The sequence below is a fragment of the Bombina bombina genome, chromosome 7, assembly GCF_027579735.1.
Source record: "Bombina bombina isolate aBomBom1 chromosome 7, aBomBom1.pri, whole genome shotgun sequence".
NCBI lineage: Eukaryota > Metazoa > Chordata > Amphibia > Anura > Bombinatoridae > Bombina > Bombina bombina.
In genome coordinates, this window is record NC_069505.1 from 333,663,041 (window position 1) to 333,686,735 (window position 23,695).

At 36.2% G+C, this 23,695-nt stretch overlaps 1 protein-coding gene across 7 annotated transcripts in view; it reads right to left on the reverse strand.

Moving 5' to 3' along the window:
- Positions 1 to 23,695, reverse strand: part of CADPS (calcium dependent secretion activator) — a 943,138-nt gene that overhangs the window by 527,182 nt on the left and 392,261 nt on the right. For all 7 annotated transcript variants that reach the window (XM_053720994.1, XM_053720992.1, XM_053720993.1 and 4 more), the window contains exon 7: positions 469 to 580. In XM_053720994.1, coding sequence (XP_053576969.1) covers positions 469 to 580 — 112 coding nt within the window. The remainder of the gene's footprint in view (positions 1 to 468; positions 581 to 23,695) is intronic.

The window sequence follows — 23,695 nt, forward strand, 5'->3', positions numbered from 1 at the left end:
TGAAAACAACGTTACCCCAATGAAATGCAGTGAAATGCACATAAACCTGACCGCTGTGTAAACAGCTGTATGGTGTAAGTTTTATTCCAAACTATTCAAGCAGATGCCAAAAAAAAGTGTTACACCAGCAAAGTAAACACAACTATAATGTTGTATGTAAAAACAAGCATTGGGTTACAATGTAACCAATCCTTTAGTCTAATGATACATTTAATCCCTTGACTACACTGCTCTATGTAACCCCTTGGCTGACCATTATATGAGAAAGCAATATTCTGCGCTCCACTTGTAATCTAGTCCTATCTCTTTAAATAATTATAAAATATATATTTTTAGTATGTAGACCTTTTTAATGAAGTATTTATTTGTTTATATGTATTATGCATATGTATTAAAGCGAAAGAACAAAGTGAAAAAAAAAAAAAAGTGTTTAATCATACACATAAACTGTTTACTGAGTTTTCTTACCCTTCCAAGTTCTTTGTCTTCCAATGCTAAAACGCCAGTGCTTTCTGTAAACAGCTTTACTTTTACAGCAGGGAGGGCATGTGTAGTGTTAAAGTCTCCCTGAGTTCCCCAGCTGTAGAAAGAAAAAGAAAAACAACAAAAAAACACCTCAGAAAATAGGCATATAATTGTACAATAAATACAGCAAAGTAATGGTTAACAGAAAAATGTTAATGCAGCATAATAGAAAGTGCTACAACCCTGATGAGAAATGTGTTAATTGACTCGTTAGTTCAACTATGCCAGATGTTTCCAAATTGCAGGGAATTTCTAGGTGCAAGATATTGCATATAAACAGTAATACAACATTCAGATTATTTTTTTTTTATATTTTGTTAACACTTTATTCCAGACTTGTGACCACAATTGTATTTTGTTTATTTAAAAAAAACTAGATTTACACAAATTAATTAAAAGAGACATGAAGATGGACTAGGGATGAACTAGCAATGCCTAGCTGTGAAAATCTGTCAAAATGCATGCCCTATCCGAGTCATGAAAGTTACATTTTTACTACACTGTAAAAAGTTGTCTTGCCATGAGTGACCCCATAGTGTTAAAGAGACAGTTTTTTTGTTTTTGTTTAAAACAATAGATAATCCCTTTATCACCCATTCCCCGGTTTTGCACAACCAACACAGTTATAATAATATACTTTTTACCTCTGTGATTACCTTGTATCTAACTCTCTTTTTTTGTGCATTTTTTTCTCAATGTAACAGTTAGTAGCTCAATCCCGTTGGGTGTTAAATTCAAATATGCTTATGTAAACACATTTACTTTCAACTTGTAATATGCATGCTACTTAAGATGCACGCAAAGTGATGTGATAAACCCCTTATCAATTGTGCGCAACAGTTAACGCGACACTCAGAATCTAGCCCCAAATTTAAAAATGTAATTATGTTTATCTCCAACCAGTCCAGGCAGTTGTGTGGCAAAAACATGTTGCCACATAATGGATCCACCTCAAATTTGAGAAATGTTTCTGAGCTTTCTACACCTGATTGGTTAAATGCAAATAAAAATCACAATGCCTTAAAGATACTTTAACATATTATATAGGGAAGATAACTGGGGATCAGAGTTTTGTTCTGAATTTTCTATAAAAATAATAAAAAAGACAAAATGTTACGGAAAAGCAACACCCATTAGAAGATATTACAAAAGGTGTCTGCACCAAATTAAACATTCAAACATATTAATACCTATAGAAGTGTAGGGCACCTCCACAAGGTTCTGTCTAGTATTGAAATTAGTGAAGGATGAAGACTTATGTGATTCATATCATTAACAATATCAAACCCAAGAATATCCTGGTTTGGGAATATCTGGTTAAACCAAATGGCAAGGTGATTTTGTCTTGGCAAATGTATTTAAAGGTCCACTCTACACCATTTTCACCACTCCCGCATATTTGGCTCCAAAGATGATTACAATGCTTGGCTGATGTTGTTACATAAATCTTATTTTTTTTTTGTTTTCTGCCTTTCAGCAGTGGGAGAAATTTAGAGGAACATCAGATTGTTTTATGAAAAACTCAAATTCCCCTCTCCAGATTGGAATACCACTACAAATTCAGCAAAGGAGCTAATTAGTTATTGCTGTAAATAAATGTAGAAGATTGCTATGTGGCAAACCAAATCCTTGCATATCCCTAGGTGTGTGATGATTTATAAAATAATAAGGAAGTTTGCATAAATCAATAAATTATTTCCTTGAAGGCATTAAACAATTTCAATTACTTTCTTAAAAAATGTACTATAAACCTGAAGTCTGTCATATAATGAAAAGCTTGTTCCATGTTGTAACCACCAGGCACAAAAAGTAAACTTTTGGAAAGAAAAATCCAATATTACTTAATCAAATCTGATTTACTACCAGAGCTCCAGCAAAACCTCTACTTTTGATTGTTGGAGAGTTGAAGCATTTTGATGTTTTTTCAAATATAATCCAAGTTAGACATAATACTCAAAAGTAAAATGAAGTGAAATAAAATGTTGAATAGAAGCATCTTAACAAAATACATGTGTTAGCAGAGAATACTTCCAGTAAAAGTTATTAATGTCTATGGGGCATACCTGCATAAGCCACACACACCACACGGACATATGCCCCTAAAAAATATTCAGCAAGATTACAGGTTTTGCGGTATGGTGCGCTACGGCTATACCGCTGAAAAATTGGCTATTGCGCCTGGAATGGCAGGTCTCCCGTTTTACAAGTTGCTGTGGTTTAGCTATAATGCAAGCATTTTTAGTCTATAATGCAACAATACATTCCACACTCAAAAAATGCTTGCGTTATAGCCTATACCGCCCTGATTCATACCACAATCGGAGACCAGTAGTTATGGATTTTGCAAAACAAAAATGTTTCACAAAACTCATAACTAAAATGTTACAAAGTACACTAACACCCATAAACTACCTATTAACTGCTAAACCGCCACCCTCCCGCATTGCAAATACTATATTAAACTTATTAGCCCTAATCCACCGCCCACCCACATAGCCAACACTATATAAAGCTATTAACCCCTAAACCGCCACCCCCCACATCGCTACTACTATAATAAACCTATTAACCCCTAACCTTCCGTCCCCCCACATCGCTACTACTATAATAAACCTATAAACCCCTAAACCGATGGCCCCCACATCGCAAATCACTAAATTAAACTATTAACCCCTAAACCTGGCACCCTCCTAATTTTAAATTAAATTTACAATATAACTATCTTTAAAAATAAATAAAAACTTACCTGTGAAATAAGTAAAAAAACTAAGTTTAAACTATAAAGTAACCTAACATTACTATTTTAAAACAATAAATCAATTCACGAAGATGGATGTCCAGACTTCAGGAACTGTAAGTAGATTTCCTGGGGTTAGTGTTAGTTTTTTTTTTGTTTTGTTTTTTTGGGTGCTATTTTTTTAGATTAGGGCTTTTGGCACAAAAGAGCTGAATGCCCTTTAAAGGGCAATGCCCATACAAATGCCCCTTTAGGGGCAATGGGTAGCTTAGGTTTTTTTTTAGACTTAGGTTTTTCATTTTTGGGGGTTTGTTGGGTGGGGGAGTTTACTTTTAGGGGGGACATTGTAATTTTTTAAGGTATTAGAGCTGATTGCTTCAGGGCAATGCCCTACAAAAGGCCCTTTTAAGGCCATTCAGGAATCGCAGGTGTTAATTTTTTTCTAACACTATCTCCCCATTTTGAGCACAAAAAGTCAGGCCTTGGGTTTTGTGTGGGATGGAGCTTATCACACCATAGCGCACAACAAGAGAAGGGTTTTCAGTAACTTGTAATGACAATGCTATGAAAAGTGCTATACCGCTAATTTTTTTGTATTATTTACGCACCTGCTATGGCGCAAATCTTGTAATCTTGGTGAATAACTTTTACTAGAATCATTTTTTGTTAATAGAAACAAAATTACAGAAAAAAATAAACAAAGCTATCCAAAATAAAAAAATAAACATAAATTAATACCCCTTTTAAAATAAAAAATCCCCCCAAAATAACCCCCCTAATCTAATACTAAACTACCAATAGCCCTCAAAAGGGCCTTTTGTAAGTTAAACGGCTCTTTTACCTGTAAAAAATACTAAATCCCCCCTAACAGTAAAACCCCCCCACCCACCAAACCCCCCAAAATTAAAAGACCTAACACTAAAAAAAAAATAAACTACACATTGCCCCTAAAAGGGGCATTTGGATGGGCATTGCCCTTAAAAGTGCATTCAGCTCTTTTACTGCACTTAAAAGGGCAATCAGCTCTTTTTCAATCCCAAAAAACCCTAATAAAAAAAAAAACACCCCAAACATTAAAATAAAAAAGCTTAAACCTAAGCCCCAAATAGGTACTCACTGTTCCTGAAGTCCGTCGGAGAAGGTCTTCTTCCAGATGGATCCATCATCTTCTATCTTCATCCAGATTGAAGGAGGCGCAGAGCGGAGGTGCGGAGCTGTGTTCCCGATGCCTGGATCCTCAGTGGCGGTCCTCAACGGCGACAGTCCTCGGCGGCGGTTGCGTTCCTCATCGGCATGGAGACTCCTTTTCATCCAATTTCCGTTGTAGACTGAAGAATGAATGTAAGGTACCACAATGAATTTGGGGTACCTTGCATTCTTATTGCCTGAAATTTTGAAATTAGCCAATAGGATTAGAGCTACTGAAATCCTATTTGCTGTTCGAATCAGCCAATAAGATTTCAGTAGCTCTCATCCTATTGGGTGATTTCAAAATTTCAGCCAATAGGAATGCAAGATACCCCAATAAATATGGGGTACCTTGCATTCAATCTTCAGTGTGTGACGGAAGATCGCATGAAGAGGAGCCTCCATGCTGCAGAGGACCGCCGCAGCCGAGGACCAAGACTGCCATTAAGGAACGCCGCTGAGGATACAGGCATCAGGATCAGAGCTCTGCACCGCCTTCACTCCGGATGAAGATAGAAGATGATGGATCCGTCTGGAAGAAGACCTTCTCCTCCGGACTTCAGGAACAGTGAGTACCTATTTGGGCTTAGGCTTTTTTATTTTAATTTTTTCTGTGTTTTTTTTTAGATTATGTTTTTTTGGGGCTTGAGAAAGAGCTGAATGCCCTTTTTTTAAGGGCAATTCCCATACAAATGCCCCTTTAGGGGCAATGGGGAATTTAGTTTTTTTACTGTTATTTTTTTTTAAATTGGGGGTTTATTTATTGGGGGTTTATTTACTGTTAGGGGGCTTATTATTTTTTAGAGGTAAAAGAGCTGTTTAACTTAGGGCAATGCCCTACAAAAGGCCCTTTTAAGGTCTATTGGTAGTTTAAATTAGGGGGTGTTTTTATTTTTGGGGGGGGGGGGCTTTTTTATTTTAATAGAAATTAGGTATATATATTTTTTGTTTGATAATTTATTTTATTTTTTCTTAATGTTAGAATGTTTTTATTTTTTGTAATTTAATGTTAGTTTTTTTTATTTTAATTGCAATTTAGTAGTAATTGTGGTTAATTTAGGGGGTGTTAGGTTAGGGACGGGAGTAATTAATTTAGTTATTTGCATTGTGGGGGGGTTGGCGGTATAGGGTTTAATATATTAATTTGGGTTATTGCAATGTGGGAGTTTGGCGGTTTAGGGGTTAATAGGTTAGTTAGTATTATTGTGATGTGGGGGTTTGGCGGTTTAGGGGTTAATAATTAGCATTATTGTGATGTGGGGGGTTGGCGGTTTAGGGGTTAATTAGGTTTATTGCGATGTGGGGGTTGGCGGTTTAAGAGTTAATAGGTTAAATAGGTGTATTGCGATGTGGGGGTTGGCGGTTTAGGGGTTAATATTTTAATTATGTTATTTGTGGTTTAGGGGTTAATAACTTTATTATTTTGCACTGTGGGGGTTGACAGTTTAGGTGTTTGTTAATTTATTTATTTTTTATATACTTCGTGCGGTTACGTGTTTTTATTTTTATTTCTTGCGGGCGTTTACATGTTTTTTATATATTTCTTCTGGTTGCAAGTTTTTTTGTTTTTTTTTAAGGCTTTGGGTTTGCCTACGCTGCATCCAGGTGGATTCCGAGAATGGCAGGGTGGTGAAAGAATCCACCTGCGGCTCAAGCAGTCAAAATTCCTTTGAGGATGCACAACTGGCGACACCAACGGACGCGTTACAAACACGATTATAGTATAGATATATATAAATTAATCCCACTGACACCAATGAATTTTGTATTTAATAGATATTAATATATAAAATGAACACACTGACACCAATATATATATTTATTATATGTGTTTGTCTATCAATTCTCCGCACTTTACAACCCACTCCCGGTGATTACTGGGCCCTGGACAGGTCCAGCTAAAATTTACTGGGCCTTAACGTCACTTAGATTGAGAACTGCTGAGCATTTTAGTTTTACAATGTTTTGTATCCCCTTAAACCTTTATATTCCTAGAATTAAAGGGACATGAAGCCCCAAATTGTTCTTTCATATACTTAGCTATACTTTTTAAAAAAGGATACCAAGAGAACAAAGCAAATTAAAAAGTTGTTTAAAATGGTATGTTCTGTCTGATTCATTAAAGACAATTTTGAGGTTTCATGTCCCTTAACATTTGTTTCAAACCAAGCTAAGAATAATCTAATCATAAGATCCAGCTGCCTGACTTCCGCACTAGAGTTTTGCTGTAGGTTTTTTTAACCCTTTCCCGCCGGGAATTATTTGTCTACATAAGAACGGTAAACAAATAAGTATAAATTTAAAATTCCACTATCGTTCATGCAATTGCGTGATTTCAATGATGGGATTGTGTCGGGGGGAGTGCCTATGTCCACAATCCCATTTAGGAAGCTTCTATGGCTTCAGGACAGTCAAATGGCTAGGACGTTCCCAGCGCAGATAGGATGGCATGGAACGTCCTAACGGCAGGAAAGAGTTAAAAATGATTGTTTCTCACACATTACATTTAAATTACTCAACTAATTAACTTCCTGGAGTAATTTACGTAACAACCACAATTTTCCAACTTCCTACTCTCATCAATTCAAAAGTTATAAGCATTTGAAGTTCAGTGTTCAACAGTGAATTTTAGCTTTATAGTAAAATAAAGCGCAACAAATTTGTTCATATTGTTAGAGCCAGCCTAAAAACATTCTGAGTCACACAAAAAGGTCACACCAAATAATTACATAACTCTGCAGTTAGATCATTCCCTCCAACACCTACTATAGATTGAGCTCTTCTTAAAATCACTTTTTGAAGTCAATATATTTTCATTACTCTCTGGCACAGGGCTACGGTCTAATCAAAATTAAGCTTTTATGATTCAGATAGGGTGTGTAATTTTAAAAAAACTTTCCAATTTACTTATATGATCAAATTTGCTTTGTTCTCTTGGTATACTTAGTTGACAGCTAAACCTAGGTAGGCTCATGTACTAATGTCTAAGCCCTTGAAGGCCGCCTCTTATATGAATGCATTTGACAGTGTTTCACTGCTAGAGGGTGTTAGTTCATGTGTGCCATGGAGATAGCATTGTGGTCACGCATGTAGAGTTACTTATGAGTCTGCACTGATTGGCTAAAACGCAATTCTGTCAAAAGAACTGAAATAAGAGAGCAGTCTGCAGAGGATTAGATACAAGGTAATCACAGAGGTAAAAAGTATATTATATAACTATGTTGTTTATGCAAAACTGGGGAATTGGTGATAAAGGGATTATATATCACTGTGTACTAAAGCTCTTTCTGAATGTCAAGGGGTTAAATATGTGGAGGGTTAAGATGGGAGGAGCTGAACCCTCACTGTAGCAACAAGCAGAGGGTTTGAATATAGTAAATAGTAGTGCAAAGACACTACTCATCATGAGATTGTTATTATGTACATCCAGCTACTAAGTCACTACACTTTACTGCTGTTTGGGTCCAGGGCTACTATGCTGTTTTGCTGGCAAATGAAGCAGCTATGCTTAAGCTCTAATCAAGCTCTAATCAAGCAAATTTACCTGGATCTATCTAATCTTCAATTACAGTGGCAACTGTGCACTGTTAACAGATTGCACTTACCAACATACTGCATGCTCTTCCCTCTCAGTTTTGCTAACAAGTGTGAAACTCCTCCCAGCTCAGTCAGCTCCCTCCCTCCTGCTGTCACTAGCATAGACACACCCTCCCTCCTGCTGTCACTTAGCATAGCCACACCCATCCTGCTGTCACTTAGCATAGCTACACCCTCCCTGCAGCTGTCACTTAGCATAGCCACAGACTCCCTCCAGCTCTCACTCAGCATAACCACACCCTCCCTGCTACTGTCACTTAGCATAGCCACACACTCCCCCTTCTGTCTCTTAGCATAGCCACACACTCCCTCCTGCTGTCACTTAGCATACCCACACCCTCCCTGCTGCTGTCACTTAGCATAGCCACACCCTCCCTCTGCTGTCACTTAGCATAGCCACACCCTCCCTTCTGCTGTCAGTTAGCATAGCCACACCCTCCCAGCTGCTGTCACTTAGCATAGCCACACCCTCCCTGCTGCTGTCACTTAGCATAGCCACACCCTCCCTCCTGCTGTAACTTAGCATAGCCACACACTCCCTCCAGCTGTCACTTAGCATAGCTACACCCTCCCTCCTGCTGTAACTTAGCATAGCCACACCCTCCCTCCTGGTGTAACTTAGCATAGCCACACATTCCCTCCAGCTGTCACTTAGCATAGCCACACCCTCCCTCCTGCTGTCACTTAGCACAGCCACACCCTCCCTGCTGCTGTCACTTAGTACAGCCACACCCTCCCTCCTGCTGTAACTTAGCATAGCCACACCCTACCTCCAGCTGTCACTTAGCATAGCCACACACTCCCTCCAGCTGTCACTTAGCATAGCCACACCCTCCCTCCTGCTGTCACTTAGCATAGTCACACACTCCCTCCAGCTGCTACTTAGCATAGCCACACCCTCCCTGCTGCTCTCACTTAGCATAGCCACACCCTCCCCCAGCTGTCACTTAGCATAGTCACACCCTCCCCCCAGCTGTCACTTAGCATAGCCACACCCTCCCTGCTGCTGTCACTTAGCATAGTCACACCCTCCCCTTGCTGTCACTTTGCATAGCCACCTCCCTGCTGTAACTTAGCATAGCCACACACTCCCTCCAGCTGTCACTTAGCATAGCCACACACTCCCTCCAGCTGTCACTTAGCATAGTCACACACTCCCTCCAGCTGTCACTTAGCATAGCCACACCATCCCTCCTGCTGTCATTCAGAATAGTAAGAGGCAGTGAAAGGGGAGGTAAAAGGCAATGCCTGCAATTTAAACCTCCAATAAGAACTCAGGAGGTGGGAGTCTGTGTCTTCATTGGACTGCTATGGAGGGTACTGAATTACTATTATAGAATTTTACCCATGCGTTTGTGCTTTTTTTCCTGTAAAATAATTCTGTGTCTAACAACGTGCTGTACCACTGAAGTTCCCTTAGGTGAACAACTGGTCTGGCTTTTATAATTGCAAGAGTGTGAGTCTGTATAAGTGTGAAAATAAATAAGAAAATTCCGAGAGGTGGCAATTTGCCCCCTCTTGCCCCCTCTCTGAACACCCATGTTGGAGAGAGGTTACAATTGTGAAGAACTACAACAGACTAAATCATTAGAAGACCAAATACCTAGACAAGAGTTGTTGAAAGATAATAAAATAAAGAGATATAAAAAGATTAATATGATATATTTTGTTTCTTTTTTTAAAATATTATTAAAACATCATTACCTATATTGGAAGATGATGATTGTTTAGTTAAGGTCTTGTCTGAAGGTTGTAGATATATGTGCAAGAGCTCAAGGATATTGTGATATACTTTGCGTCTATCAATGTTGAGGCCAAACAGAGTAGTAAGTGACTAAATAAGCCTGGCTCCTACAAGTGTGGAAGTAAAATGTTTAAAGGGCCATTGCACACTAGATTTTTTTTTGCATACATGTTTTGTAGATGACCCACTTATATAGCCCATCTGGTAGTGTTTTTATAAAAATGTATAGTTTTGCTTATTTGTGCTGATTTTCAGACTCCTAACCAAGCCCCACAGTGTCAGATGCATACTCACGTTTACAGACTCCTACAGGCTCCTGTTTATGTATTTTTGTCTATTCATATGCAGGGAAGGGGGAGTGTCTGCTCTTATTGTTCACCCAGCCTCTTTCAGTGGGTGTCCCAGACTACCTCATCAACAGTGCTAAACGTAAGTTTTTAAAAGGTTTTATACTGGATGTTTTAATCAGTATATGTGCATATTCTTCTTTATAATGGTGTCTATTACATGGTTAGATGAAAATTGGTGTATACTGTCCCTTTAAGACTTTTGGCTATGCTTCAGTCAATAAAATGTTTACGTCTATGGTTACACATTTTCAATATACTAGATCTTTTAAATTTCAAGGCATTGAACACGTAAAAAAAGACCAGTACAAAGTGAAAACAGGCGATCTATATGGGATGAGAGAAGTTTACCAGATTTTTTTTTAAATTGTGTAGGAAACATCCTAAGGGGTTAAATAAGCATTAAAGAGACATGATAACCAAATGTTGAAGCACTTGAAATTGATGCATCATAGCTGTAAAAAGCTGACTAGAAGACATCACCTGAGCATCTCTATGTAAAATTTATCTCAAATTTCTTAAGTAAAGAGACTTTAAGCAGCCAATCACCTGAGCATCTCTATGTAAAATTTATCTCAAATTTCTTAAGTAAAGAGACTTTAAGCAGCCAATCAGGATGCTTGTCCCAGGACAAGATAGGGAGTGTGCATCTGTCATGTGCAGACACAATCATGTTATTTTCCTATTCAGTTTAAGTAAGTTCTTTGAAATCTCATTAGATTTCAGTGAAATCTCATGAGATCACAGCAAAGGCAAAGCATTACCTCAGTACTGCTGATTCTGATTGGCTATTGTTTTTGTTTTTTTGTTTTTTAACTTGCCGCTGGACAGCAGCTGAAGAATAACTGTTTACAAAGCACTTACTCTGGTGAGCTGAAGAAATTTTGAGGAAAAATATCTTCCTTTTTTACATAGAGATTCTCAGGTGATATTTTCTTGACAGCTTTTTACAGTTATGCTGCATCACTTTCAACTTATTTAGCATATGAGTAGAATGCCCCTTTAAGTGCTGGTGGAAATAAAACATGTCTGGATGTATTCCATACTATCGCTAAAATTGAATGTTCACATTTGCTTTTAATTTGGATTTCAATAAAATGGCTTTCTATTGACCATGTTGGTGTGCAAAGTTTTTTGAAGACACCTATAAATTAACTCTTGTACATACCAATAAATCACTATATAGGCATGTAGCACGGCTAGGGATTTGGAGTCTATATGAGTCACACCAGCCAATCTGGTGGCTTTGAATAACTACAGTTTCTTTCATGTAATTATCAAGAGTCCATGAGCTAGTGACGTATGGGATATACATTCCTACCAGGAGGGGCAAAGTTTCCCAAACCTCAAAATGCCTATAAATACACCCCTCACCACACCCACAAATCAGTTTTACAAACTTTGCCTCCCATGGAGGTGGTGAAGTAAGTTTGTGCTAGATTCTTCGTTGATATGCGCTCCGCAGCAGGCTGGAGCCCGGTTTTCCTCTCAGCGTGCAGTGAATGTCAGAGGGATGTGAAGAGAGTATTGCCTATTTGAATTCAATGATCTCCTTCTACGGGGTCTATTTCATAAGTTCTCTGTTATCGGTCGTAGAGATTCATCTCTTACCTCCCTTTTCAGATCGACGATATACTCTTATATATACCATTTCCTCTACTGATTCTCGTTTCAGTACTGGTTTGGCTTTCTACTACATGTAGATGAGTGTCCTGGGGTAAGTAAGTCTTATTTTTGTGACACTCTAAGCTATGGTTGGGCACTTTTATATAAAGTTCTAAATATTTGTGTTTAAACATTTATTTGCCTTGATTCAGGATGTTCAACGTTCCTTATTTCAGACAGTCAGTTTCATATTTGGGATAATGCATATGAATAAATCAATTTTTTCTTACCTTAAAATTTGACTTTTTTCCTGTGGGCTGTTAGGCTCGCGGGGGCTGAAAATGCTTCATTTTATTGCGTCATTCTTGGCGCGGACTTTCTTGGCGCAAAAATTTTCTTGTCATTTCCGGCGTCATACGTCTCGGCGGAAGTTGCGTCATTTTTTTGACGTTTTTGCGCAAAAAAATGTCGGCGTTACCGGATGTGGCGTCATTTTTGGCGCCAAAAGCATTTAGGCGGCAAATAATGTGGGCGGCTTTTTTGGCGCTAAAAAATTTGAGCGTCATTGTTGTCTCCACAATATTTAAGTCTCATTGTTTATTGCTTCTGGTTGCTAGAAGCTTGTTCATTGGCATTTTTTCCCATTCCTGAAACTGTCATTTAAGGAATTTGATCAATTTTGCTTTATATGTTGTTTTTTCTATTACATATTGAAAGATATCTCAGATTGACCCTGAATCAGAAGCCACTTCTGGAAAAACGCTTAACTGAGTTTCAGTTCTACCAAAGCTAAGTTAATTTATTTTAAATGTTATAAATGTTTATCTTTAGCTATGGTTTGTAATAAGTTATTATGATATACTTTTACATGCAGAATCCATTAGTATTTATGCTTTATATATTGCCATTTTTACATCTTATGTACAAGAAATATTTAGAAATATTTTTCTGATTCTATTTTAAAGGCTTTGTCTGACTTTATGCCTTCTAATAAAAAATTTTAGGTCTTTTTCACTTCTTTTTTAATTATTGAAGTTTCAAATGACCAACAACATACTGATTTATCCTTCTCTGATGATGTTTTTTCTCTTTCAGAATTTTCTTCATCAGATATTGACAAATCTACTTTTTTATTATTTTTTATTAAAGTACATTTGTTCTTTGTTGAAAAGGTGTTGATTATTTTGGATATTAAGGTAACTAGTTCTTTAAGACTAGCTGACACTATTTCTGCCTATTTATTCTTCAGTGTTTTCAGAGGTTTTCTTTCCAATTCCCCATACTAGGGAATGGAATAGGCTGAGAATTTTCTTTTATTCCTTCTTCAAAGGTTTTAAACTATATTCTTTGCCAGCAGTTAAATTCAATTTGGAGGGTTCTCCAATTTTTGGGGGCTATCTCTACTCCTACTAATTATGCTATTGTTTCTATAGCAAAATAGTATTTATTTTCCTTTAGATGGTTGTATCTTATTTATGGAAAATTATTTAGTTTCAGGTACTTTTCTTGGTCCTGTGATTTATTTGGATTTTGCAATTGCTTCATTTTTGTTCTGTTTACTTTAAGATCAAGTATCAGATTATGATTTATTTTAACATTGTTAACATTGTTAAGGGACAACATTTACTAGACTAGGTGCTGTTGCATTTGTCTTGTTATTTTGCATTTATTGATTATGCAAGTCCACTGTATTGACTGTTCCTTTAAACTGAACTATCATGCTAATAATTTCATTTGTGTCTTCATTTTATTGAATATTTTCGCAAATGAGGGTTAATCTATGTCTTTAGCTATTTTAGCTAGAAGAATTTTGTGATTTTTATAAAATCCATATTTCTTTTGTTCTAAGATAATCAATTATTTGTTTTATAATTGGATTCAATTCTTAACTGTTACTCTGGGCTTCAAGATTGAGTTCTAAGACTAAAACTTTAAGCTTATACTAGTTTGGTTGTTCTTATTAAGGAACGAATTCCTGAATTCTTTCCCAAGTAACATGTTTATAATTGGACATTTTTCAGTTCGAAATCAGCTCCCTAATATTGCAATGTATGTGCCGTATTCCAGCTTGGCTGGCAAGGGGCAGGTTAAGACTTTTTTGAAATTTATTTGGTTCTATTCGGTCCAAATTTCTTTGATTTTATTCCAGTAAGGCTAACACTTTCTTTAAGTGTGTTTCGGTCCTATATATTTTGGGTACTGTTGAAGCATGGCTGGGCACCCATGGGGTTCAAGCGCTGCTCAGACCTGGAATCTTCTGGGGTATTTCTTCCAGTTCCATTTTTGGGAACTAGGTTTTGGAGTTTTATTCAAACTATTCTTCCTTTTGGTCAGTGATAGCATTATTTGTTTTCATTAGATACAATAAATGCATATTTTCATTTTTCTATTTTCATTCAGATTATTTTCTGAGGATGCGGAATCTCATATGATTCACTTTGCTCTTCAGGACATAGTTAGAGGATCTTTTTTTCAAAAGCTCTTGATTCCTCACACAAGGGTCATCTTTTTTAGGTTTCCAGATATTTGTGTCTCTGTCTTTCTCTCTATCAGACAAGGGACAATTTTATTGCGTTCCGTTTGTCGGTACCTTTAGTCTCTATTATTTCTTTCAGTTGCTATATATGCATAGAAGTTTTAGGTCTTATGGCCACAGAATTGGATTTAATTCCCTTTGCTCATTTTCAATAGAAAGAACCTTTTCAGTCTTTTATGCTGAATTATGGTGCAGGGATTCTAGGATTTCGCATTTTAAATCTTCGAATCCTGATATTTATCTCTCTTGATTTGGTGGTTAAGATCACCATCATTTAGTTCTACAGGTCTCTTCGTTTCTTTCAACCTGGACCATGATCTCTACAGATGCAAGTCTTTTGGTTGGGAGGCTGTCTGAGGATCTCTGTCAGCACAAGGGGTTTGGAAATCTCAGGAGGCGAGATTACCATTTGATATTTTAGAACTCCGTGCTTTCTTCAGAGTTTGTTTCTTTTTGAAGAAGAGACGTTTAATGTTTTTCAAACAATATCACTACTATGGTGTATGTCAATCATCAGAGTAGGACTATCAGTCCTTAGGTGGTGACAGAAGTGTCTCGGATATTAGCTTGGGCTAAATCCAGCTCCTATCTAAATTCTGTGGTTTTTATCCCAGGTATAGATATTTGGGAAGTGGATTATCTCTGTTAATCAAGCTTTTCTTCCGGGAGAATGGTCTCTCTTACCCAGATATGTTTTTCATCTCATCTGAATAGAGAACTTCCCAGGGGCCTATTAAGGTCCGGGAATCTTCAGGCGGAAGTAGTGTATGCATTGACATTTCTTTGGAATTATCTTTTTGCCTATTTCTTTCCGCCTCTAGTTCTTCTTCCAAAATTCTTATGGAGTATTTGTTTGTTATGCTGGTAGCTCCAGCATGGCCTCTCAGGTTTTGGTATACGAATCTCATTCGGATGGCCAGTTGCCTACGATGGACACCTCCGTTTAAACCAGACCTTTTCTTTCTCAAGGCCATTTTTTCCATCAGGATCTCAAATCATTAAATTTGAAGGGATGGAGATTGAACGCTTGGTTTTTAGTCATAGAGGTTTTTCTGACTCATTGATTAATACTATGTTTCAGGCTCATAAATCTGTCTCTAGAAAGATTTATATTGAGTCTGGAAGACCTACTTTTCTTGGCATTCTTTTAAAATTCATAGAATTTTATTATTTTTTCAGGTTGGTTTGGATAAGGTTTTGTCTTCAGTTCTTTGTTAGGACAAATCTCTACTCTTTCTGTTCTTTTTTCACAGAAAGATTGCTAATCATCCTGATATTCATTGTGTTGTACAGGCTTTGGTCCATATCAAGCCTGTCATTAATTCAATCTCTCCTCTTTGGAGTCTCAATTTGGTGCTGAGGGTTTTACAGGCTCCTCCGTTTGAAACTATGCATTTTCTGTACATTAAATTACTTTCTTGGAAAAGTATTGTTCCTTAATTACTCTGTCATTAATACTATGTTACAGACTCGTAAATCTGTGTCTAGGAAGATATATTATCGAGTCTGGAAGACTTACATTTCTTGGTGTTCTTCTCATCATTTTTCTTGGCATTCTTTTAGAATTCCTAGAATTTTACAGTTTCTTCAGGATGGTTTGGATAAAGGTTTGTCTGCAAGTTCCTTGAAAGGACAAATCTCTGCTCTTTCTGTTCTTTTTCACAGAAAGATTGCTAATCTTCCTGATATTCATTGTTTTGTACAGGCTTTGGTTCGTATAAAACCTGTCATTAAGTCAATTTCTCCTCCTTGGAGTTTGAATTTGGTTCTGGGGGCTCTTCAAGCTCCTCCGTTTGAACCTATGCATTCGCTGGATATTAAATTACTTTCTTGGAAAGTTTTGTTTCTTTTGGCCATCTCTTCTGCTACAAGAGTTTCTGAATTATCTGCTCTTTCTTGTGAGTCTCCTTTTCTGATTTTTCATCAGGATAAGGCGGTTTTGCGAACTTCATTTAAATTTTTACCTAAGGTTGTGAATTCTAACAACATTAGTAGAGAAATTGTGGTTCCTTCGTTGTGTCCTAATCCTAAGAACTCTAAGGAAAGATCGTTGCATTCTTTGGATGTAGTTAGAGCTTTGAAATATTATGTTGAAGCTACTAAAGATTTCCGAAAGACTTCTAGTCTATTTGTTATCTTTTATGGTTCTAGGAAAGGTCAAAAGGCTTCTGCCATTTCTTTGGCATCTTGGTTAAAATCCTTGATTCATCATGCTTATGTCGAGTTGGGTAGAACTCCGCCTCAAAGGATTACAGCTCATTCGACTAGGTCAGTCTCTACTTCCTGGGCATTTAGGAATGAAGCTTCGGTTGATCAGATTTGCAAAGCAGCAACTTGGTCTTCTTTGCATACTTTTACTCAATTCTACCATTTTGATGTGTTTTCTTCTTCTGAAGCAGTTTTTGGTAGAAAAGTACTTCAGGCAGCTGTTTCAGTTTGATTCTTCTGCTTATAATTTCAGTTTTTTTCATTATAAGATTTAAACTTTATTTTGGGGTGTGGATTATTTTTCAGCGGAATTGGCTGTCTTTATTTTATCCCTCCCTCTCTAGTGACTCTTGCGTGGAAGATCCACATCTTGGGTATTCATTATCCCATACGTCACTAGCTCATGGACTCTTGCTAATTACATGAAAGAAAACACAATTTATGTAAGAACTTACCTGATAAATTCATTTCTTTCATATTAGCAAGAGTCCACGAGGCCCACCCTTTTTTGAGGTGGTTATGATTTTTTTTGTATAAAGCACAATTATTCCAATTCCTTATTTTATATGCTTTCGCACTTTTTTCTTATCACCCCACTTCTTGGCTATTCGTTAAACTGATTTGTGGGTGTGGTGAGGGGTGTATTTATAGGCATTTTGAGGTTTGGGAAACTTTGCCCCTCCTGGTAGGAATGTATATCCCATACGTCACTAGCTCATGGACTCTTGCTAATATGAAAGAAATGAATTTATCAGGTAAGTTCTTACATAAATTATGTTTTTTAGAGTTAAAATACAGAAAAAGCAGCCAAAATAAATCATGAATGTGTAGTGCAACACTGTTTTACGATGCATAAGTAAACATTTTCTGGGTAATTACATTTTGAATTTGATGTCCCTTTAAGGTATACAATAATGAAATTAAACCACACTACTGAGATTATTATTAAATATATGGCAAAATATAAAAGTTGAAATCAGAAAGCAAAATGGGAATCTAGGTGGGAAATTAGTTTTTATATCTCATCAAATGATATGATTCTCTGTTTCAACATAGAACACATGAAAAGTTTTTTTTTTGTTCTGGAGCGTCCCCTCTGTAAGTGACAAAGCTCGATCAGCTGGATGCAGTTCAACAGCTGGTGCCTGCCAGCAAATACATTTGATCAACGGCAAAACAGCTAGCCGAGTTATATTTTGTGCTAGCTGTCTTCCCAGCATGGCAGCTGTGAACTTTATAACTAATGACAATGCCCAGAGCATGCAGGTAGCAATACTTGAAAATACATTCATTTCTATCTCTTTTTAGCTTCAACACTTCATGGAGTTCTTAAGATGTAAAAATTAATTTAGCAGTGTTGTGAAATAGATATCAAAGGAACAAATCCATAGTCTACAAGATACATTATATGCATGGTTTATTTATAGGCAAATAAAGGAGCTGCGTGGTGTGACTGACTCTCAAAAGCTCCAAAGTCATCAGTCATGTGATGTAGTTTTAGCATTACCTCCACCATGCCATTACCACTCTTCGTATCCTTTGTTGAAAAGCAAATGTACACATCCTCAGCAGCAACAATGTATTTACTTGGAGCTATCTGGTGATTGCAGACCTCCCAACTGTCCCGATTTGAGAGGGACAGTCCCTAATTCTGAGCTTTGACCCTCTGAGACAGCAATATGTCCCAATTTGCACAATTCCCCTTAGCCCCACACACATACTATCTAGTAGATATGTGCATGGCAAAAAAATTCTGTTCGGTTTCGGATCAATTCGGATTTTTTCGAATTTCGGTTCGGATCGATTCGCATTCGGAAAAATTCTAATCAATTCGGTTCGGATTCATTTCGGATTCATTCGGATTTGAATAAATTCGTATCGATTCGGTTTGGTTCGGAAATTCGGAATTCGGTGGGATGTGCTGTGTATTAGACTAGTATTATGTACTGTATATTAGGTGTAACCCATAGCAGAGTGATATAACCTAATATACTGTACAATACTAGTGTAATCCATGGCCATCCGAATCTACCGAATAAATCTGAATAAATCCGAACTAATTCGGATTTATTCAGTAAATTCGGCACTATATTTTAATTCTGAAATCCGAATCTATTCGAATCCTGAATTTTACAAATTCGGCCGAATTTTCGAATTGATCCGAAACGAATCGCACATGTCTACTATCTAGACATACCGACCAACCAGACACATCCATGATCACTCCCACTATCCACTCATGACCCTGCCATGCCCAACATGGTCTTGCCCACAAATGAAGAAGACCCCCTTAAATCTCCTGAGTTCTTAGTCACAAATGTTGAGAGGTATGTGATTGGTGGTTTCACACATTTGTCTCTTGCCATTGCCTCACTAGATGTGTTCAACTAGTTTCTAGGCATGGGCATTCAAATAATTTGTGATAATCTAAATGCGAAAGAATGTGGTCACTCGCAGCATTTAGGTTCTTTTCGGAGATGGAGACTTTGTTCTTCTTGTGAAAGCTCAACATACTAAGATATGTGCAAATCCAGAGGTCTTGTACTTCCACAAGAAGAAGTTTGACTGCAAAAAAAGCCGAATGCCGAGAGTGATCACCTTCTTCCGCATTCGGATCATTAGTTTCCAGTAGTGTATTGGTGCGCTGGAGCTGGCTTTAAAGGGACACTGAACCCAATTTTTTTTCTTTCGTGATTCAGATGGAAAATGCAATTTTAAGCAACTTTCTAATTTACTCCTATTATCAAATTGTCTTCATTCTCTTAGTATCTTTATTTGAAAAGCAAGAATGTAAGTTTAGATGCCGGCCCATTTTTGGGTTGTTCTTGCTGATTGGTGGATTAATTTAACCGACAAAAAAACAAGTGCTGTCCACTGTACTGAACCACAAAATAGCTTAGATGCCTTATTTTTCAAATAAAGATAGCAAGAGAACAAAGAAAAATTTATAACAGGAGTAAATTAGAAAGTTGCTTAAAATTGCATGCTCTATCTGAATCATGAAAGAAAAAAATTGGGTTCAGTGTCCCTTTAACTATGCAGGGGTTAAAAGCATAGGTATCTGCTAGTAACAGTTCAATAATAAAATGATATAACTTAATTCTAACATATCAGAGCAATTTCTTTTTATGATTTAACAAAGCGCTATCAGGGGAGAAGCACCAATTGTATGAATAACAAGGGACATTAAAATCTAATCCCATTTATAAAGCAATTTCTGATTTACACAGAAAGTTATTTTTTTACAATACATTTTTTTTATTTATTTTTAAAAAGAACTTGCTGAATGCAAAGATTGTGCTTAAGAGATATGTAAATATGATATTTAAATGCTTTTAAAACATTTAATTTTTATGTAGATCTTTTGTATTTCATATATATACACACACACACACATATATATATATATATATATATATATATATATATATATATATATATATATATATATATATATATATATATATGTTACAGTTAAAGTGCAGAATCAGTTAATGTGCACATTACCTAGTTAATCTGCAGATTAACTGATTTGCTCAGTTAAAGTGCAGAATCTGCACTTTACCTAGGTAATGTGCACATTAACTGCTTCCGTGTAGTTAAAGGGACACTGTACCCAAATTCTTTCTTTTGTAATTCAGAAAGAGCATGCAATTTTAAGCAACTTTCTAATTTACTCCTATTATCAATTTTTCTTTGTTCTCTTGCTATCATTATTTGAAAAAGAAGACATCTAAGCTTTTTTTTGGTTTCAGTACTCTGGACAGCACTTTTTTATTGGTGGATGAATTTATCCACCAATCAGCAAGGATAACCCAGGTTGTTCACCAAAAATGGGCCGGCATCTAAACTTACATTCTTGCATTTCAAATAAAGATACCAAGAGAATGAAGAAAATGTGATAATAGGAGTAAATTAGAAAGTTGCTTAAAATGTCATGCTCAATCTGAATCACGAAATAAATTTTTTGGGTACAGTGTCCCTTTAAAGTGAGAAAAGTTTGTTTCTCTCATGTAAACTGTTTATTGACAAAGAAGCCGAAGAATGTTCCAATTTCGGCCGAGGGCAGATACGCTCCAGAGTGCTCCGTTCTAATCAGAGCCTCGGGTGCCACAACTGCCTCTGGGAACCTTACCATGGGTCCTAGCCCGCACGTCTTGAAATACTCTTTCTGGGAAATTATCTATCGAATCTATCTATGTAATTCAAAGTGTCACCAATTTTTAGACTGCAATTGCAAATTAATTTCCTATATCAAATCTAAAAACTGCAATAAAATAATTTGCGACGGCAAATTCATTTCCTAGATCTAATATTTTAAACCGTTTGATTGTTTGTATTATATTTTTTTAATTGTTATAGTTGAGTTTATCTAAATAAATAAAGAACATGATGTTAAATAATAACATTATGTTAATTTCATTATTTGTTATAGTTTAGTTTAAGGAAATAAATAAAGAACATGATGTTAAATAATAGTTGAGTTTAACGAAATAAATAAAGAACAGAATGTTCCGATTTCGGACGAGGGCAGATACGCTCCAGAGTGCTCTGTTCTAATCAGAGCCTCGGGCGCCGCAACTGCCTCTGGGAACCTTACCATGGATCTCAGCCCGCACGTCTTGAAATTCTCTGTCTGGGAAATTATCTATCTATCTGGGAAATTATCTATCTATCTATCTATCTATCTATCTATCTATCTATCGAATCTATCTATTTATTATAGATTCGATAGATAGATAGATGATAGATAGATAGATAATTTCCCAGACAGAGAATTTCAAGACGTGCGGGCTGAGACCCATGGTAAGGTTCCCAGAGGTAGTTGCGGCGCCCGAGGCTCTGATTAGAAAAGAGCACTCTGGAGCGTATCTGCCCTCGGTCGAAATCGGAAAATTTTGTTCTTAATTTATTTAGTTAAACTCAAATATTATTTAACATCATGTTCTTTATTTATTTTGTTAAACTCAACTATAACAATTAATGAAATTAACATAATGTTATTATTTAACATCATGTTCTTTATTTATTTATTTCGTTAAACTCAACTATAACGATTAAAAAAATATAATACAAACAATCAAACGGTTTAAAATTGATCTAGGAAATGAATTTGCAGTCACAAATTGTGTCTGGAGCGTATCTGCCCTCGGCCAAAATCGGAACATTCTGTTCTTTATTTATTACATTCTTCTGCTTCTTTTTCAATAAACAGTTTACATGAGAGAAAAAAACTTTTCTAAAAAGCTAAAATGCTTCTTTTTTTTGCACTTTAACTAGTGCCTAGTAGGTAATGTGAGAAATGAAACAATTTTTCTGCACTTTAACTGATTACCCTAGTTAATCTGCAGATTAACTAGGTACTGTGCACATTAACTGATTTCTGCACTTTAACTATACATACATATATGTATGTGTGTATATATATATATATATATATATATATATATATATATATATATATATATATATATATATATATATGTGTGTGTGTGTTTGTGTACACACACAATTAATTACCCTTGAACATGTTTCTTCTAATAAGGTTCTGTCTTCAAAAATAGATCCAGAGCTGTTTTTGTTGATGGAATAAAACAAGTATAAAGGTGGCTATTTTTTTTAATTTATTTTATTCAATTACATTTCCACTGTTTTGTCAGCTCTTTACTATATTACCTTTTTTGTACACATGGGAAATGTCAAGACAATGAAGGCTAACGCCTTGATGATTACGAGTCAATGCGTGGTGCGCTTCCTCGTTTGACAGCATCTGCGTTGAGCCGTCACTTCTGTTTACTATGAGAAGCCTCTTATTTGTTGAAGCATTCCCAGACCATATGTTATCAACAAATGTTACTAACTATAAGCAAACACTCATTTTTCTGAGAACAAAAAAAATTGCCACAATGGGAATAAACCTGAAAATAAAAAATCAAACAAATATCAAACTAATTATGAGTGGCAAATGTTTTAAAGTTTCAAATGAAAATTGTAGCTTAAAGGGACATTTTTTTTGCTTCATTCCCTTCATACCCTTTGCTAAAGGAACAGCAATGCACTACTGAGAGCTAGCTGAACACATCTAATCGGCCAATCACAAAAGACAAATGTGTGCAGGCACCAATCAGCAGCTAGCTTTCACTAGTGTAGGATATATACCTATTATTTTTCAACCATGAATACCAAGAGAACAAAGCACATTTAAAAAAAGAAGTGACTTTAAAAGCATCTTAAGTGACCGCTATCTTAATCATGTAAATTTAATTATAACTTCCTCATCCCTTTAACCCCTTGGATTCAGTAAGCTGCATCCCGCTTTGGCAACCAAGGGGCTACTAATCAGTTTTTTGTTTGTTTGCTTAATTTTGTTTTAATAATTTTTTTTGACATTAATGTTTTCTTTTCTTTTTGATTGAGGGATGAGTAATCTGATACTTACTAAATGTACTTGTTACTTGGTACTCTGCTAAGCCTTTTTTTTACGCCGAGCTTGGACTTGGCGTGCACGTTAAAGCACCCCCTATAAAAACACATTCCCGTTTGCGCAATCTTGTTTAAGAGATACTTGGCTCCCAATTTGGCCAGTAAGCAAAAATAGTTTTCTGGAGCCTACAATCGATAAATTATGATCATCCACATATTTACCTATAACCATTTGTGTAATTTTAAAATGATCTAACAAATTAAAGCAATTTATTAATGTATTAAAATTGCATTTTAAACAGAGGGAGGGACAGCAGGATTTATTGCCAAATTTGTCCGTGTATCGTAAATTGCGGGACATTTGGGAACTCTGCATATTTTATATTGAAACCTGACAGATCTGCTTCTTAAATGGACTTTAGAAACAATGATCAATACGTGCTCAAATATGTGCCTCTCCTTTCAAAAAAGTATTCAGCTGACTATTTGTTTTACAATATTTATAACAAACACTTTTAAATTAATGTTACACTCTTTGGGAACACTGCATCCCGTTGAGCATGAATTACATTTTATGACTAATAAGATTAGCAAAACATCCATCTATCAAAGCAATTCCCCCAATTCACTTTTTTGTTTGTTATAAATTAAAAGGCTAGGGTTAACGACTTTGCTTGCATAGTAATGTTTACTATGAAACCACAATGAATTCCAATGAAACATGATTTGTATTCTGTTAGTGAGCAGCCTATGTGCTTTGGAGGTTGAAACGTTATTGATGATAC